We start from the raw sequence: 18221 nt of genomic DNA on the forward strand, positions 1-18221 counted from the left end.
AAAAAGCTAAAAAAAACCCATAACAAACAAAACAAGAACAACAACAAAACCCACCTAGTTTGTGCTTGCAGTCATCACTCTCACAGTTGTTTTAATGCACATCAGTCATCACTTGCACTGTTCCTGGTTATTCCAGCCCTGTGGTCCCCCCCAGACACAGTTTTGAGATTTTAGTTTGTTTTGCAGCTTTGTCTTTTGTTTCAGTCTTTCAAAAATCTATGCTGCAGTCCAAATCATCCTATAGTATGGGATAATTTTGCCACAGAGACAGGCATGTGTGAGCTGAGCTGCCACCAACCTCACTTCAATCTAGCACCCTGGACGGGGCAGCCAAGTTGAGAAACCTTTTGGGCAGCAATTGCAGAATTGCTTAAGCAATAGAGCTGCATGGTGTGAGAGGCTGAAGTGCATTTGCTTCCCAGCTGAAGGGCCTGTGTCAGAGACATGCTTCATACCTACAGCTCCAACTGGTACCTCCTAGGGTACTGCCTTGCCCATGGAAGAAAAACAATATGGAAATGAACTACAGATCCTTGCTGAAGTAGGGTCTTTGAGAGCTCCTGCCCCTCAGCACTCCATTTATTTCCTGGAAAGGGTGAGAGTCATGTCTGTGAGACCTGCTGGGGAGCAAACGCCTCAAACATATGCAGCTCTGGTTGCTGTAAAGCTGAAGCAGGCACGCAAACAGCAGTTTTGCTGGATGGTGGTACTTCCAGCTGCCTTTGCCTACACTGTGCTCTAATGGCTGAGCATGCAGGCTCCTCTCCAAATCTCTCCACTGCTCTACATTCGTGAAATTAGGTTGAGTGGATTTCCGGGTAAAACACTGTCTCTTGGGACCTGCCCAGCTCCTGTCTGACTTGCCAAGATTAATTAAATCAGAGCAGACATCAGCTTATGACCATAGTAGCAGCAACCTCTCTGCTGATCATTTCTTTTGTGGCTGGTGGCTTGGGTTTTGTTTTCCTTTTTGTCTCTGTTCCACTGCAGATCTTTAAATTACCACAGCCGATGCCAAGAGAAGAGAAATTGCACAAACACTACATCTACTACAGATGCAGGGATTTTGCTTTTGCTGCTTTCCCACTGTTTGCATACTTATTGCTGATATTGATTGTGCAGCTAGAACTCTCCCATCCCTTCGTGCTAAAGTATTGACCAGATATACTCAGCCGCTGCTCTTTCTCTAGCATTTGTCACGCTCACTGCTTTCTCCCTCTGTCCTCTGCCAACTACAGCTTGGTCAGAGATGGAACTGAAAACCTGTGCCTCGTCTGGTCTCCTCTTTGCTCCCAAATACTAATCTGGATTTTGCTGCCCTGTTATAAGCAGACCTCGTCTGCCCCAGAGATGACTGTTTAAAGACATTTTTTGGAGGGTAAGGAGCACTGGAAGGCACCATTTAAAATCCCTGACCCGAGCCTCTCCTAGTTTTAATGACATTTGGATCCAGATTTGAATCCAGGCTTCACGGCTTGATTCATCTGTCCCGATCCATCTGTCCTTCTAGCCAGCCAGAAGCCAATTCCAGGCAGACGATGGTAGGTCTGAGACTGCTGAAACGAGGCGCAGTTCAGGTTCAGAGCTGTTGCTTATACAGTTCTCTTCCCAATACAAGTTAGCCCATTGCAGTCAGCCCTATGATGCGTCATATGCAGTACGAAAATCCTACATCCTCCCCGCTCACTGCTTCTGAAAACTGGCAGACTTATGCTGGCCCAGCAAAACACTGAGAAATGAATGAATTGGGTATTTCAGGTGAGTGGCTGTGTTTGGTCCAGGGGGCTGACTTTCATGATTTCTCCCAAACCCCTGGTGAATCCCTCACTCGCTACAGATGGACTCAGGGTACCACCTGGTTCCTGTGAGCCCTGGGGGGCCCTGGTGGGCACATGGCACCTGGGAGATCTGCATCCCCTTGGCAAACCCTGCAACAAGGTCGTGGGGAGGGATGTCCCCACTGCAAGCAGCAGGCAGGAGGTCCAGAGAAGTTGCCCAGTAACTACTGGAAAGAAGCAGGCAAAGAAGCCTGTTATGGTTAAAACAAAAAGGTGAAAATGGCCACAATACATGGTAGTTTGGGCCTCCTATTCCTGGACTGCCTCATCTTTGTTTCAGCAACATGTATGCCAACCTCAGTTGTTCTAGCAGAGGGAAAAAAAAACAACTTCTGCCAGCCCCATGGCTGATGAATTTGCTCCAAGTTTGGACAGCTGCCTCTTTTTCTGATCCTGCTAAATCCTCAGAGGACAGCCAGACCCAGTTCTGTCGCCCCAGCTGCCTTTGCGCTTTGTCAGGCTGAAGAGCCAGTGGCTTAGGGATTTCCTCTCCCTCTCCTCCCACCCCGCACCATTCTTTCCCCAACACCACCATGGAAATCCCACCCTGTGTCGGCATCCATGTGTGCAGTAGATGGAAAGGGAGGGAGTGGTGGGAGAGATGCTCAGGGTGCACAGCGGTAGGAGGGGGTGCCGAGGGGAGTCAGGCTCACAGCTCCATTGCAAAGCATCTTTCACAGTGTCTAGACACCAGCTGCCGGGTTGCCATGGAAACTCCCCAACTTTGGCTGATGGGAGGGAGCAGTGAGGTCTCCAGAGAAATGGGAGTGGTGGAGGAAGAGGGTGGAGAGAGAAAAGGGAGGATGTTCCTTGTGAATGTGAGGTGTTAACCCTGTTACAGCTACATTTGCAAATATTTTTGCTTCCTGGAGAATGAGAAAGAAGCGTCTCTCCTTCTTTCTTCCACTGCCATTTCCTTCCCACAGCCATTGACGCAGCCAGGCCTGAAGGCTGAGACAAATGACATGCCTACTGCTGGCTGGTTGTTTATTCCTGCCTATTACCAGCACTTTTGGCCCCAACTTCCTGTGTACAGTACCTATAACTGGGCAACTGCAATCCAGCTAGGGTTGGAAGAAGCCTACCAGAGTGGTTAGGTTTTCAGACAGTGAGATCTCCTTTATCAACGCCTCTCTCTTGGCCACCATCACTGCTACAAGCAAATGCAGCTCCAGGGAGGACAGGGTGCTCCCACCTGGCAGCAGTGTGATCTATCACGGTGCTTCTGTGGGCATGCTTTGTTGCACCAGAAAGTGGTGGGCCAGTGGGAGGCTGTGTAGTACAGTGGCCGAAGGGGAGGTAAAAGAGCCCTTTTGGGATGAGGGTGCCTTGGAGGCAGACATTTCGCACTGGTATCGAGTGGCCTCCTGCCAAACAGCGTCAAAGGTGCTGACCTCAACAGACTCCTACCAAGGCTCCACGGTCTTTACAGCCAGGGAGCCTGAAGTGGAGAAATGGGAGGCGACTTGCGGAGGGTCTCCCCAGCCATCAGCTGGGGTCAGAGCTGATCTAATTCCCAATCAGTTGCTCAGCAGCCCTGCTGGAGCAGAAAGGGTCCCTTCAGGAGAGGTTCCAAGCTACCAGCCTCCATCTCCCAAAAAAGGGTGAGCCAGAGTCAAAGATGCCTCTGCAGACACTCAGACCACAGTTCTTCATTATCCACTGCTTGACTTTCCAGCAAGGTAGTGTACTGGTCTTTCTAGATACAATATCCAGATCATACCAGACATGTAAGATAAAACAGGATATAATATCCAGATCATACATTTTTATGATGAACCCAGACCTTTGTGAACATCAAGAGCTGTCTCCATTGTGACCTTCCCAAATTGCTACAGGTGGCCAGCAATGTAAGTATTTATCTAGTCTTTGTCACCACAGCAATGGCCTAACTCACAGTCATGGAGATATTTTATCCTTGTGGCAGCCCAGTGAAGAAAGCAAAGGCTTTCTGCATTTTAGAGTGAGCAAAGTATGAAGAACTGGGCTGTGGTCACACAAAAGCCTGTGGTGTACCCAGGAGGCTGAGTCGCCTTGTCTCTCATTCCAGCATCTCAAACAGCCACTCTGCACACAGCAACACTTTCATAGGTGTGATGCCTGGTCCTGTGATTTCTGAAATTCCACAAAGTCCTAATTTCAGGCCAAAACTGGAGGTGCAACAATCACCTCAGCAATACCTGCCCCACAACCATCACAGGAAGGCAGGTAAGAGGAAAGGCATTCATTACTTCACCTGAGGAAAACATAAGAAGAAATAACCCACAAGTTGTTCTTTACTCTTCTCCCCTGCCCCTGTTGATTTCACATAGGTCCTGCAGACCAGAAAGGCTACTCTTTTCAATTCCTTAAATACCTTGTGATTCGAACAGCTTGAATATAGAGGTTTTTACTTGCTTCCAGCTGTGGAATGTAACAGTTGGCAGCTGCTCTTGGCATACGCATTGGAAAACAGGATGTCCCCACCTCATGCAACAGTATTCTTTTGAGTCACCTATCTTTTCCCCCTTGCTGGGTTAAGTTCTGGAGGATGGTTTAGAGACAGAGGGCATGTGAGGGGACAGAAGAACAAGGCCTTGATAAGACATATCCATTTATTCTTTAGCCTCTCTAGGGTGGCTGCCCTGTGAGATCATAGGGGAGAAATAAGAGGAAAGGTAAGAAGGAATGGAAATACCCTGAGTAGATCACGGCCAAGTGAGCAAAATGCAGCCTTACTGAAGTGACTGATAGTGATTCCTGTACAGCCAGGACATTTCTAGCAACATAATTAATTCAGGGACTGAAGCTTACAGCACTTTGGGGATGGAGGTTTGGAGAGGTCTGGCAGACGCGCAGAGAGTAGCACAGCAAATGACAGAAGTTTGATAGACAAATCAGTCCCTCAGAGGTCTGCCCATCTTACAGCTCCGCTGATCAGCCTGGCAATTGTGGTAGGATCAGTAGGGGGATAAAAATGAACCCAAAACCGTGGCAGACTGCTGGCATTCACGCACTCCTGATCCTGAAATAAAGAGGGTTAAGGAGAGGAAGGAAACGTGCAGAGTGCTAGAGCCTTTGGGTTCTCCATCTACAGCTCCCACCTCATCACACAGGACCGGCTGTGAGGCTGCTCTCCTCTCCTCCCCTGCCCCGGCAAAGTTGGCCAGGGAAAAGAGGCCAGAGGAGGAAACCTTCCATAATTGCAGCAAAAAAGTCTAGAAATTCCTTCAGTGCATCCAGAATTAATGCACTGCTCCTCCCCTCGTACTCCTCCCCCTTCAGCTGTCAGTGGCAGGAAAACTGCAGCCCTTACTACAAACCACACTCCCACCTCCCTTCCCCCAGCCCAAAAGACATGTGCCATTCATAAGCTGCCTGACTGCTGGTCTCCATTATTAAAGCCTAGAAGGCTGATAAATTGGGGATTCATGGAGCCTGCAAGCCTCCAACAACCAGATTGCCATGGAAACCAGAGGCAGCCTCCATCTCCAGCAGAAATGATATTGATCTAGCTGAAGGCAGGGAATTACAATCAAGGAGAGGATATAAAATGTCTGTTTTTCTTCCCTTTGCCATCCTCGCATTTTGTGTTTAAATGAAGGAGAAATTTCATTTAGAGATCATTAGTTTGTTTCTGTCCATCATCATACACCAAGGCTCCGCAAATTGGATGCTAAAATGAATTAAGTGCCTGTTGTCAGGCCTTCCACAGCCATCTTGTTGATAACTGTCCCCAGCAGTTGCAACATGAACAACACCAGCTCTTTGCATCAAAGATATTGCTAATATTTCCCACGCGCACAGCTGGTGTGCACACACGTAGGATCCCAATGTGTTTTGTGCAGAATGGGCACTGAAACACAGCTGCGGCTCTCTAGGAGGCAGTTCAAGCTTAATGCTGTACCCACTGAAGCTCCTGGGGGCCTTTGCTTTTCATTTCAACAGGAGGAGGTCATCACATGCGTTATGACAGCCCAGACATAGGAAGAGGCATTTTGAACTATGAGCACTTGTGGGGAAATCCCCACTTCGAGACAACATGGAGTGGCATTGCTAGTGCAGAGCAACCCTCCCCTCTGCCCAAAATCCCCTGTCTGGGACTGCTTAATCACAGCTCTCCAGGGATGGAAAGATCAGGAGTCACAGCACCCATCCTGCAAAACTGGGTAGGCAGCTGGATACTTTCCCCAGCTCATACTGCAAAGGCCAGATCCTCCTTGGTCTGTCGCCTCATCCCTTGGGTGCCCGTGAGAAAGCCTAAGGGTTGGGAAGTGAAAAGCCACAGCTTGACTTAAGGTGGGACGTCGGACTGCATAGTCTCCTCTTCCGCCCCAAGAAATCTCTGTGACCAGAGGTGTGGTGATGCTAGCCCAGTAAGTGCTCAGCCCTAGGGGAAAGGAGGGTGTAGGGCAGCCCTGTGCCTGGCGCTGGCCATTTTCAGAGAGCCGAGCTGCACAGCAGGAAGGAAGGAGGGAGCTGCCTGGAAAAACCTTTCACGAGAGCTCTCATTGCCAGCGGCAGTCTTCCCGTGAAGGTGATAGCAGCTAGCATCAGTAATTCTGATTTTAATTCAAATCTGGGATTTTTTTTTTTTTTTTTTTTTAAAAACCCCCAACCTTCTCCCAGTTCGGGAGAGACTTTCCAGCCTCTGAACTTTCTGAGCGCTGCGCCAAGCGAAATGGTGTGGCTATCCCACAGTAGCCATCTCGGTTTAATTGGCTTTTCACAATAACAATTCAATCAGGTGGGTAATGAATTCGGCCTTGACATGAGGGCACCCGGCGGGGCAGCTGCAAGTGCTGGGGAGACCTCACAGGGGCACAGCGAGGCAGCCCCATGCCCTGTGCACAGCCATCCGTGCCGTGGCAGCACGAGGCCAGGTTGCATCACCTAAGGCCCTGGAGCAGCAGGTATGTCCAGGTTGTCAATGGCAAGGTCAAAGCTCCTCAGTACCGCCCACTATGGTGGAAAAAAGGGGGTGCTAAGATAGCCCCTTGCCAAATTAGCCTACAATGACAAGGCTTCTCTCCCTCATCAAAGGACATTTCAGCACTGCTGTGGCTGTCCCCTTGCTAACACTGACAGCCCAAGGTGGCCCTGCCCTGGCTGTGGGGCTAAGCTCCTCCACTATCTCATGAGTAGCCAAAGTCTGCTATGAAGCCCAGCTCTGCACAGGTCCACAGAGGCTGTGAGTTACCACAGTTAACACTTGCAGAGTTTCTAAGTTTTTGGACAAGGTGGAGCAGCCCATACTTTTGGCTTGGGCACCATCATTTTGACAGCAGCTGTCACAGAAGAGGGCCTTATCTGAGGCATGAACCCACCAGGCCTGAGCTTCTCTGAAATTGCTCTGAAATTGCACTGAAGCATAGGAAGTGGCACCCCACCGTTTCATGCTCATGTTGTCTCCCCTGGTCCTCTGGCTGATTTTATTTGCTGTAAAGACCCTTGGCTTGGGTCTTGCCTGCTGGTCGCAGAGCGATGTCGTGAGATATCCGCGTGAATGAACACGTCTGTCTTACTCTTCTTCTCCTACTGGAGCTGTTCCACTTCCACAAATCATTAAATATTCATTGGGCCAGAGGAAAACATTGACTCTGTAGACCGGTGGCGAGAGCACTCATCTGGAACGGGGGAGACCAAACTCCACAACCTGGCTCCAGCAAATAATAAATAATTTATACAAAGTGGAACAGCTCCAGCAGGAGGGATCGGGGAAACTTCATCCAGCAGCCCAATGGCTTGCAGGCAAAGCTCACTGGATTTCAGCTTCCTAGGGTAAGGCATGGGCCCATCTTGTCTTCTGTCCCATTCAGGGAGTACCTGACCCTCACGTGCAAGCTACTCTAAAAGCAGGAACTCTTACTGGAGTTCTGCTCTTACTACTGTAAGAGCAGTAAGAGTACTGCTCTTACTACTTTAATCTACAAATCCCATCATTCCTGGTACTGGCACATTATGTTTGGTTTTGACAAACTAAAGGGTTCTTTAATGAAAAAAAGAGTTTCACAGAAAAATTCCAGCGCAGCAGGACTCAGAAGCCCTGCATGGAGATGGTTTGAACTGCAACCAGGCTTGACTCCTCTGTTTGGTAGAAACATGTGTGTGTGTTTTGCTAGAAATGAGGACAAGAAGTAGTTGCATGCTACATCAGTTAGGAATGGCTGGAATTTTCTCCTTGTTCCCTGACGTAAAAGTCAGTGACTCCATCCATCTTTCTCACAGTCATTTGACTTCAGCCATGAAGAAGGTTTCTAGCTTGAGGCACAAAGAAACGTTTTCTTTCTCATTTTGTGCCTCTTTATTGAGTGCAGTGAAGAGTGCTGGGTTGGTATCTCTTGAGACCAAAGTCTGCTGTTCATCCAGAGAAGTGGTGCTGCTCAGCAGCAGTGCTGTGCATTTCTTCCCCCTGCCTTCCTGCTGGGCCTCAGGTGTGTTTGGGAGAGGTTGTGTCATGGACAAGAGGTCAAGTTCAGTCCCTGTGCCTGGCACCATGTTTGGCCACACTGATAAGTCTCCCAGCAAAGGCTTGGAAGTAGTGCTGGGACGGGTTTGTGCAAAGAGTGCCTTCATCCCCAAAGATAAGCTTAAAGGCATGTGCCAAAGCTGTTTACACTGCTGATGGATCTCTCAAACACCCACTAGTCCCACTGACTTGCAAATGTGCAGCACCCTGAATGTCCATGCCGAACACTAGGAGCTGTACAGTGGGACGGGTGCAGGACTGAGCAGGTGTGGTACAGGGTTAGGAGATCTAGGTGACAGTCATGCCTGCTCACTGTTTGGCAATGAAGAAGTTACTTCCTTTCGCTGTGCTTTCACCATCTGGATCCCTGGTGTACCAGTTGAGTAACGGACTGTGAATGCAGACAAAGGGCCAGACAGAATTGCTGCTCGTATACATTGTAGCAGCCTTGCTGAAGGCAACCTCACAGAAGCCCTCTCATCAGACCCTCTGAATGCGGGCGATTTCCATCCTTTCTGACCACAAGGGAAAGCAGAAGACAAATATTACATTATTGCACTGAGTCCCTCCCAAGGGAAGAAACATACAGACCATCTGTGAGCAGACCTAAGATTAAGACCACAGACTTCTTCAGCTCGCACGTCTTTCTGAAATGCAGCGGGACAGGCTCCAGCCCAGGGCTTGGTCTCCTGTGGCATACCCCTTGTTACAGCACTGTTGACTGAAGATTACTCTGAATGGCTTACGACACTGATGCTGAAATCACAGGTGACATCCTAGCCATACGTAAGTTCATGAGGCTTAGATTTCATCCCTGTAGCTGCAGCTACAGCTGGCGAGTGTTGCCTCCAAACAGGCTGTAAAAGATGGGAGGAAAGAGGGAGGAAGAAGGGGAGCTTGGAAGAGAAATTTTGGGATAGGTAACACAGGGTGTCTAAGCTGGAATACATACTGTTTAATTCTAAGCCCACACCCAGTGAGGGGCTGGAGTCCTATACTCATCTAAAAACTAGGCAGTTATGGACTTAGTCCACACGAGCTTGCATCCACACCTCCCTTTTAGAGGCTTGTGTCACTTCCAAATCAATGGGTGCCCAAAGCCTTTAAGAACAGCAAAGGGGTTTTTAAAAGTACTTTCCACCACCCCAACTTTAAATTACTTTTACTTTATTCCATCCTCCATTTCTTCAAATGATTATCAAGTAAGGTCTTTGAAACATTTTTCACAGCTGCTAAGACGGTTCTGCCAAAGTCAGCAGCACTGGGGAATGCTCCTGCAGACTGGTCACAGCTCTCACTCCTGCCCTTCCATCCCTTTCCCTGTACCTACAATGCATTGTCAGCTATGGTTCTGCAGCACTGCACCACTTTAGCATTAGGATTTGGATGCTCTTCCAAATGTCAGAGAGATTTTCTTCTTCATTAAGCCCTGTAGGTTACAGGTAATGTCCGGTTATCATTACTAGCATTCCCAATTACTGTGTTTTGCTGAAGGAAGATGGAGAGGTTGAATAGTGTCTTCCACCTTCTGCTTTCTTTCATAATGAAAAGAGGGCTCATTTGCTACTGCCTCAAGGTACAGCTGGAAAGTGTGTGGTCCTTTGAACACCGGATAATTGGGACCTTATGACCTTTATCTAAGACTTATTTACATGAAGCCTTGAGTCTCACTTTTCCTGTCATTAGGAGAAGAGCATTCTCCTTTACATTTCTGGGCCCTCTCCAGGTTTCCATAGTTCTTTTCCTGACTACTTTGCAGCCCTGCAAAGGGCAGGTGTCCAACATGGGCTCCTGGCTGCCAGGACCTCAGCTGAGATTTTCAGCTCTGTTCCAGTGTCCCATGCTGACAGTGATGTAGCTAAGGACACAGAAAAAAAAGAAGAAACATTTCCACAGATCACATTCCCATTTGGTGATGATAAAGCCAAGGCTCTTTATATGGTACAGGCCATTAGAGCTAAAGGATATGCAAAGGGAGCCTTTAGGAGGGAATACAGAACTAGGAAAAAAGTCACAGTTCTAGTAACCTGCAAAACTAGACCAGACTCCCCTTCAGAGGACAGCTAAGCACAGCAAATAGCAGCACTCTCCATCATTCACTTTTCCCCCATACATTATCCTTAAGTGTCTCCTCTATTTTCTGCCTGAAAGACATTCGACACCAACAGAGAGGAAAGCTAGGGAATGAGGAAACCCTCCTTTAAGCCAAGCTTGCAGCACGAATGTAGTCTTGAGAAATATATTGTGGCTAGAGACCTGTTCAAACTGAGCTTGCATAAGTTGGTCTTTCACAGGCCTACTGGAGGTCCAGAACTGGAGGTGGAACCTATCCCACGGAGCTGATGCCAGTGGCTTGACTTGTAAGCCTCCTGTCACTGCCTACATTTTCTTTGGTTCTTTTGACCACTGCCCAATCTCACAGGCCATCATATGGCTGAATAAAATATTTGTGCAGTGCCTTTACAAAGAGGAGAACTCCCAAGCCCACAACAGACCTGGATGTCATTGCAGTCGTCAGTGCTCAGTGGGTAGCTGTCTTCAAAAAGCAAAGATGTTGGTGTGCATAAGGACTGGGATGAGGAGCAAAACAGAAGAAATATTGCCTTTCTGGAAATACATGTATACAAGTACAGCCTTTTCTGGACTAATGTGTACAGTGTTTGTCACCCCATGTCATAAAGGACATTTGCAGATTTAAAGGGAGGGCAGACAAAAGCAACAAAGATGCTAAAAAGCATGAGAATCTTTTCATATAAAAAGCAATTGAAAGCATTGTTTGTGTTTTCTTCAGGAAAGAGATAAACAGCAAGGGCTATGGTACGATGCCCTCTGTGCTTATGTGCATACTATACTTTTGCTCTTTCTGTGACATAACACAAATACAGAAAGATATTTAAGGCAATGGTGGCCAATTCATTGCTGAACTTTCCAGCCATTGTACAGTTGGTTGGAGTTGAGGAAGCTGTTGACACTTAGTCAACTGGATATTGTACATTTATATATATGCCATATAAAGCCACAGTTATAATTAGTATCAAAAGAGATAATACATCATGCTTTAACTTTTAAACAAAATACTAGGCAGCAGAGGACAGGGATGAGTCCTAGCAGTAGCGAGGCAGTTTACCCCAAATCTGCCCATAGAAGCATTTGGTGCTAGCCACTGCAGGAAGTACAATAAATGGGTGTTAGGTCTGACCTGGCTTGGCAATTTCTATGTTCTTCTACCAATTATTTGCATGGACCCTTGAGAGTACAACTTCACCTTGCCAGAGTCTGTGGAGTTGCCACAGAGATTGGAATTGGTCACTGCACTGCCACTGATAATCCAGTATTAATGTACCTATTATACAGCTCTCAAGGAATGTCTAACTAATCTGATCATGCTGACCCGGTGAACTTTTCTAATCCCTTTCCTCTGCACATGGCAGTCATCTGTACCACAGAGCCAGTACTGCTACCTTTAAACTACTGCTCCTTGGACCTGTAAATCCCAGCTGATACTCTGCAAGCTTATATCTATCTGAAAAGTTCAGCCTACTTGATCCTAGTGTAAAGAGATGACACTGGTGGTGGTGCAGAGCACTGCTGGCAGCTACAGCAAACAGCTGCCACTTAAATTTCATTGTCCGTCTGTCTATTCTGTCCATTGGTCTGCTATTTGAGCCCTTCTCAGCAGAAAATTTGGTTATCATTTATGGCAGAAAGCCTTCCTCCCACGTGGGGATTTCGGAGCATTTTCTGAAGATGATCTGAGTGCAGTTGTAGTGGGCCACTGTGGAAAACATTGTAACAAGGAGACGGTGATTTTGAGCAAAATCTAGAGTTTAACCATCATCCTTGGCTGTAGAGAGCCGTGTGTTAGCATGAGCAACCACTATACAACATGAGCACATACATTAGTATGCACTGCCTTAAACAATACCACCTGTATGTACTGCTTGTAAAAGCTTCTTCCTATGGAGATGTGTAAGAGCGTAATGCTCTCAGCGAACCTTGGTATACCATCTAGAAAGTTCAGTATTGTACAAGTTCAGGACCGCTTTGTTCAGTTGGAAGAATACCATGAAGATGTGAAGAACAGTGAGGCTGGCCAACCCCCCCATGAACAGGAACTCTGTGCAGCCTGCCATGATCAACGAGGAGGGGCTCGGCCGATACTGCAACAGCTGTGGTTCCCAACATCAGAAGGGATGAAAGATTGCTGTCACCTTTCCTATAATTTCCATCCTTCACAAAATAAACCAGTTAACCAGCCTTGAGTGTCCATGCATTTCTTACTGAGGTCCCAAAAGAACTGGTGCAAAACAGTGGTTAACCTCCTCTCCCCAGGAGGCCTTTTCCAGAGTCAGCTCACACATTGTCATTGGTAAATATGCTTAGTGCCACCTAAGATTTCATTAAAAGAGGTCAGGTCCTGCTTCACCACTAGCCCACTAATGCAGTTCCCACCTATACGGGGCAAGCTGCATCTCATTAGAAAATAGCAGACCTGAGGCACACATGGGACCAGAGACAGTATTTCACTGCAACAGAGGAGGAAATCCTGCATCTGTAGCAGGTAGTGTGTAGGTTTCCTGTTCTCTGGAAAATTGTGACATTCCATTTTCCTCACCCTGTCCCTCACATGACTATGTGCACCAACAGAAAGCAGGCTGTGAAATACATATGCAGTGCTTATACCCATGTAGACACAATGCAAAGATTAAAAGTTTCAGAGCAACTGAGGACTAGGCACATACTTTGACACATTTCAGCATGTTGCAGGTAACCTAAATTGCATTTCTATTCTTACTTTGTTGCTGGAGTAGTACTACAGACAAGAAAATACTGGCACGCTTGCTTAGAGTTGTTCCCTCTGGGGCAGTCATGGGAAGACTACCGTATTTGCATTGCTTTCCTTGGCTGCAAGGTGTAACAGCAGAGATAAGCTCCCATGAAACAGGAACGGCAGTGACGGTGTTCTGCCTCATGCCAGCTACCCATGGGCTAAGACTAAATTTCCAGTTATACAACGGCAATCCTCTTGCGTAGCACAGGCTGTACCTTCTAGCTGGTACATGACAATAGATGGTGTCCCTTTCCAAATCTTTATATAGCCAGTGCTCCCTAGGTGCAGCAAGTATTGTCCTTCCATCAATACACTGATTGAACTGAAAACAAAGAACTGATTCAACTCTAAACCATGAAAAAGGATCTGTAGGACTTGCTCCCTCTGAGGAAGTGAAGAGAAGATGGTGCCTCCCAGAGCTCCTTGTTTGCAGGGCCCTGGGGGAACTGCTGGCTCGCTTACATGCAAAGCAATAGTCATCTGGCTAATTTTTCATTTCAGCTGTGAAACTGCTCCATTGTAAAGCTATTTCATCAAGCCGGAGAAAACATTCTTCATTTCTCAACTAAAGAAGATCCATTTGTTTCCTTAGGTACAATTACTCTTTCACATTTCTGTGCTTGTATTCTTACCTGACAATCTGAGAGTGCTTTTGATGTGAGAGCTAGCCAAATTTGGAGGTAAGACTCAAAAACCTGGGAAAGTATGAAGAGAATCTAACATTGTGTGACATTCACCTCCTCTCCTCCCAGTAAGGCACACAGTAGCCCATCTTCTTCTATAGTCTGCTGTTCTGGATGCTGGTCTCACTTCAAAGCTCCGCTAATGTAGACTCTTTCAAGTAACTTTGATGGAGACTCTCCGGATTTAAGACAATGCAACCTAGATCTCACCTTGTCATCCATATGCAATGTATAAATTCCTTCCTACCACTTTTGAATTTTGTCCTGTTGAGCAGGCTGGCATCTAAGGGAGCCTCTCTAAGCATAATACCAACACCAAAGAGGCAAAAGTTGGATCATAACAAGAAAGCCTATAAACATAAAGCTTGGCAAGGATGCTCAGGAAAGAAAACAATTTCTTGGCATGCAAGTCACCCATCAAAAGACTTGAAGAGAACTAAGAGATTGTCCTTCTTACATCAATCTCTCATTGCTACTGAACAAAGCCCACTGACTCATTTCATGCCTTACCCAGGTTGAAATCCATCCACTTTTTCCATCTACTTTTTGATACATTGAGGATTGCTTAGAAACTGCCCTGCTGTAGAACTGGGAATGTTTGGGGTTCCAGATCAACTAGTACGAGATACAGGACAGTTGTTTGAAGCTGTTTCCTAAGCCATTACCAACAGACAGATAGAGTATGTGGAACTGAGTAACAAGGAGAGCTGAGGGCTGTCAGGGGAATTATCAACTGGTATGAAGAATTACCCAGCCTCTCCCCCACTCCAGAAACATTAACTATTAAGCATTAAAAATCATGCACTTCTCTTTATCTGGTTAGTTATTCCTTTCCCCTCATCCTGTCTTTTTTGTCCTGCCCTTAGATGAAGGCAAAAATCTCTTCTGGATATAAATGAAATGCCCTTGCCTTTTGCTTGTGTTTGCACCAGGGAAGATATCCACAGATAACACGATACAGCCATTGTAGTAAAATTCAAAGCAGATGAACATCACTGCACAAAAGTAGCACGGTCGGCACACCTCACGGTAGTAGCAGCCAAGCATGCCATGGCAACCAGCCAACCAATGACACTGGCTAGGAGCCAATTTGATTTATTTTTGGCAGCTTGACACCGCATACTACTGTGCCAGTCTTCGATCACAGAAACGATAAGAGATGACCTTTGAAAGCCAAGAGGATGACTTATGGAAGAAGGGAACTGATGAAGCTGAAAGAGGATCTGTCCCCAGGCTGGAGGAGTACTGGAGTGGCAGATGTTTGGTAGCCCTCCCTCTTTCATGAATGACCATCGCAGCCGCACCAGCAACCACCAGTGCTGTGTTTGCTGGAGGATGACTGAGAGAAAGGTTGAGACATGGCAAATGTCTTTAAGTCTATGGAAAGAGTAAGTACCAAGAGAGAAACAGAGAGGTTTAAAGAGATGAGAGGGAGTAATAGGATGAAGATAGGAAAAAGAAAACAGGCTTTCTGGCAGGAAATATTTCCTGTCTGTGGGAACTTTTATACTGTGATGATGCTCTTTTGTGAAATATTCTTTAAGGAGAACGCAGCTTCTCACTATTCCGGACACTGTGCTATAGAGTGTATTGCAGAACACAACCCAGCATCCTCAGAGAGATGGACAGGAAGGCCTATTTAATCTTTTTTGTATTTCTTTCTTGGATGGCTCTGGGGGCACTTACCCAGCTGTTCAAGTTTGTGACTGGAAGGCTGATATATTGGAATAGGAATTTAGAAAAAAAATCTATATTCATTAACATTTTAAAGAGGCTATCAGTTTGACTGTGGCCACACACCTTCCATGTTTGCTTTCTGCAAACATTAGTAAGCTTGAGTGTTACTGCATGCATATTGAATAAGTATAAATAGATGCACATACCGGTCTTGAACACTCAATCAATCACTGAAAACTCATTTTTAAATATATATTTGACTGTAGATTTTCCAACTTACTCTGTTGGCTAGATATTTACATAAGTAACAGTATCACGTGCAAATGCATATTAAATCATTCATTTAAATGGCCACTTCAAATGATGTGGCCATGAATGGTTGGCCACTTCAAATGATGTTAAAGCCAACAAGAGCATGGGGAAGATATCGACAAATAATTTAGAATACTGCATAGAAATAAACCATTCTTTGATGACTGGTGACTCAAAACAGATAAAATTAAGCAAATGAAATAGCCTGCTACTACAAATTTCCTACTTCTATCCATTAGAGCAGATTAATCTGAATAAAAATAGAATGTTAACTCAAAGCAAAATCACTATTCCTGTTTAGGAATAAGGCATCTCAAGTCTTAAATAAGAGTTAATTAGCACTCGTTATCATGTGTACAGAAGACCCCAAAACACTGATTCATTCTGTCCTATTTTTACCATTGATGTTTATACCTTTGCCCAAGTATAAAAACAACGCAAGTACAGCATGCAACACACCAAATTAGATTTCACAAATCACATGACATTTATTTTGCCACTCAATTAATCACACAAAGAACAAAGGGCTGGAGTCTTGGACAACAAAAAGCCAACTTGGATAATGCAATTTCAAGGCTTATCTCTAGAAATGTTTAAATGAAAGGAGGTAAAACCAGCAATCCTTCGTTGTTGTGTACGCTCAGTTTAGATTCACGCTCCTGAAGGCTGCTCCCCTTGTCCATACCTTAAATCAGAAATGTTCTGCATGAGCTCCTCTCCCAGTATTCATCTGTCCTTTTGGATATCTGTTCTTTCCTATCTGTCCACTTTGTTGAGCAGGAACAGAGTCGCCTGAAGCCCTGAGTTAGCTCTAAAGCTTGGAAGTCTAATTAGAAAGTAGGAATTGTAATTTGTGGAAGAGAAGTAGTGGACCAAATGAAATGATGGAGAAACATCAGTAAGTGCAAGACTGGATGCTGAGGCTCTGTAACATTTACATCAGGCTGTTTATGAATATCAAGGTGATATGCCACATTTTTGCCCCAACAAGCTAATGAATGCAGAATGCCCTGTACAACTAATGTCTCATGGATGTGGAGGCCAGTTATGCTTGGCACTGCCTCTAGACTGAGTTTCATGTGGTGCCTACCTCTGATGTTACCTTTTTTTTTTTTGTTTATGTTCTCTTTCTTTGATAACGTAAGGAAGGTAAAAAGCAAAAGTATCCTCAGGTCTTTGATGCATTTTCTACCCAGCTCAGTATCACAATTCAAAAACAGCTCTTCTTTATGGTTTGTAAACACTCTGCCTCTGTCAAAAATGCTCACTTTTGCCTCTCAAAACTTTTCACCTCTTCCCAGGGGAACTGGTTAAGCAGAGTTGCACTTGGTCAAGAGCAAAGAATTGAAAACACTTCCTAGAGCGACTGTTTGCATTCAAGTCTTTCTTCTGTCCTCACTCACTGAGCTGCCAGGGCTCTTCCCTTTAACTCTTACCATGTGGGTCTGACCCAGCTGACACGTCTAAAAGCTTCGTGCATGTATGGCTGTCATGGACTACTCCAAGTACAGAGGCTAGAAGTATTGGTGTGGATGAAACTATAAGCAATGCTGATAACAAGATGTTCCTGACTAGGATGTGGTTGTACCAGGAATCTCATCCATACACAAGCAGATAGAAAAAAGACCCTTTTGGCTCCTTTTTGACCATCCCACCAGCAAGGCTAAATGGCCTCCTACAGTATGAGAGCACTTTTGTCTTGTGAGATTTTCAGCTCAATTTGGCAGCCTCCAGTAAGCTGGTATCAGCTCAGGTTGTTTTGTTGCCCCACTGGAGCTGCCTGCGCTAGTGTGACCGGGAAGGTTCATCGCCCTTTTTAGCATATGCAGAGCTTGGGGAGCTCTCCCAGGCTCCTCCAAGCCTCCCAGCTGGCTGACATTCTCCTGCCACCATGGAAAAAGGGGCTGGGTGGCACCTCCACTTAGAGGAACAGGAGCCTCAAGAGGAAGTGCAGCATTTCCAAAAGCTGCCAGGAAGCAGGGAAGAGGGTGTTAGGCGAGAACATGCAGCTCCCCCCACCCCTAAAACCCAGCAAGGGGATTCCCTTGTTAACCCTCAGTCTAACCCCCGCACCAGCTCTTGCTGGCCAACCTCAGATGCATCCCCAAGAGACCAAGGGAGATATCCATTTCTGGAGAGGCCCATTCCCTACCAAGGCATTCACTCACCTGTCTTCTCTTCGGTTTGGCTGCTCTCCACTGTCTCCATTTGGGGTTGCGCTGTTGCCTTGGCAGTAGCATCCTCTGCGGCAGGGGTGGTGGTGGCAGTGGTGTCAGCAGCAGGCACGTCGGCTTGTTTAGGCTCCTCTTTGTCTTGGGCTTCGTCAGCCTTCAAGGACGGTGAGTTATCAGTGGAAGCTTTAGTGGCACTTTCCGTTTCGGCGGCAGCGGCAGGAGGGGGGTTTTCCTCCGAGGAGGCAGCAGGAGTGGCAG

General features: G+C 46.4%; 1 protein-coding gene across 1 annotated transcript in view; it reads right to left on the reverse strand.

Moving 5' to 3' along the window:
• The window catches only part of GAP43 (growth associated protein 43), a 154122-nt gene that overhangs the window by 5753 nt on the left and 130148 nt on the right, over window positions 1-18221 (reverse strand). Inside the window, exon 3 of the mRNA XM_009330459.1 lies at window positions 17958-18221. Within this exon, the coding sequence (XP_009328734.1) occupies window positions 17958-18221 (264 nt within the window). The remainder of the gene's footprint in view (window positions 1-17957) is intronic.

Source organism: Pygoscelis adeliae, unplaced genomic scaffold (assembly GCF_000699105.1).
Source record: "Pygoscelis adeliae isolate BGI_AS28 unplaced genomic scaffold, ASM69910v1 Scaffold120, whole genome shotgun sequence".
Lineage (NCBI taxonomy): Eukaryota > Metazoa > Chordata > Aves > Sphenisciformes > Spheniscidae > Pygoscelis > Pygoscelis adeliae.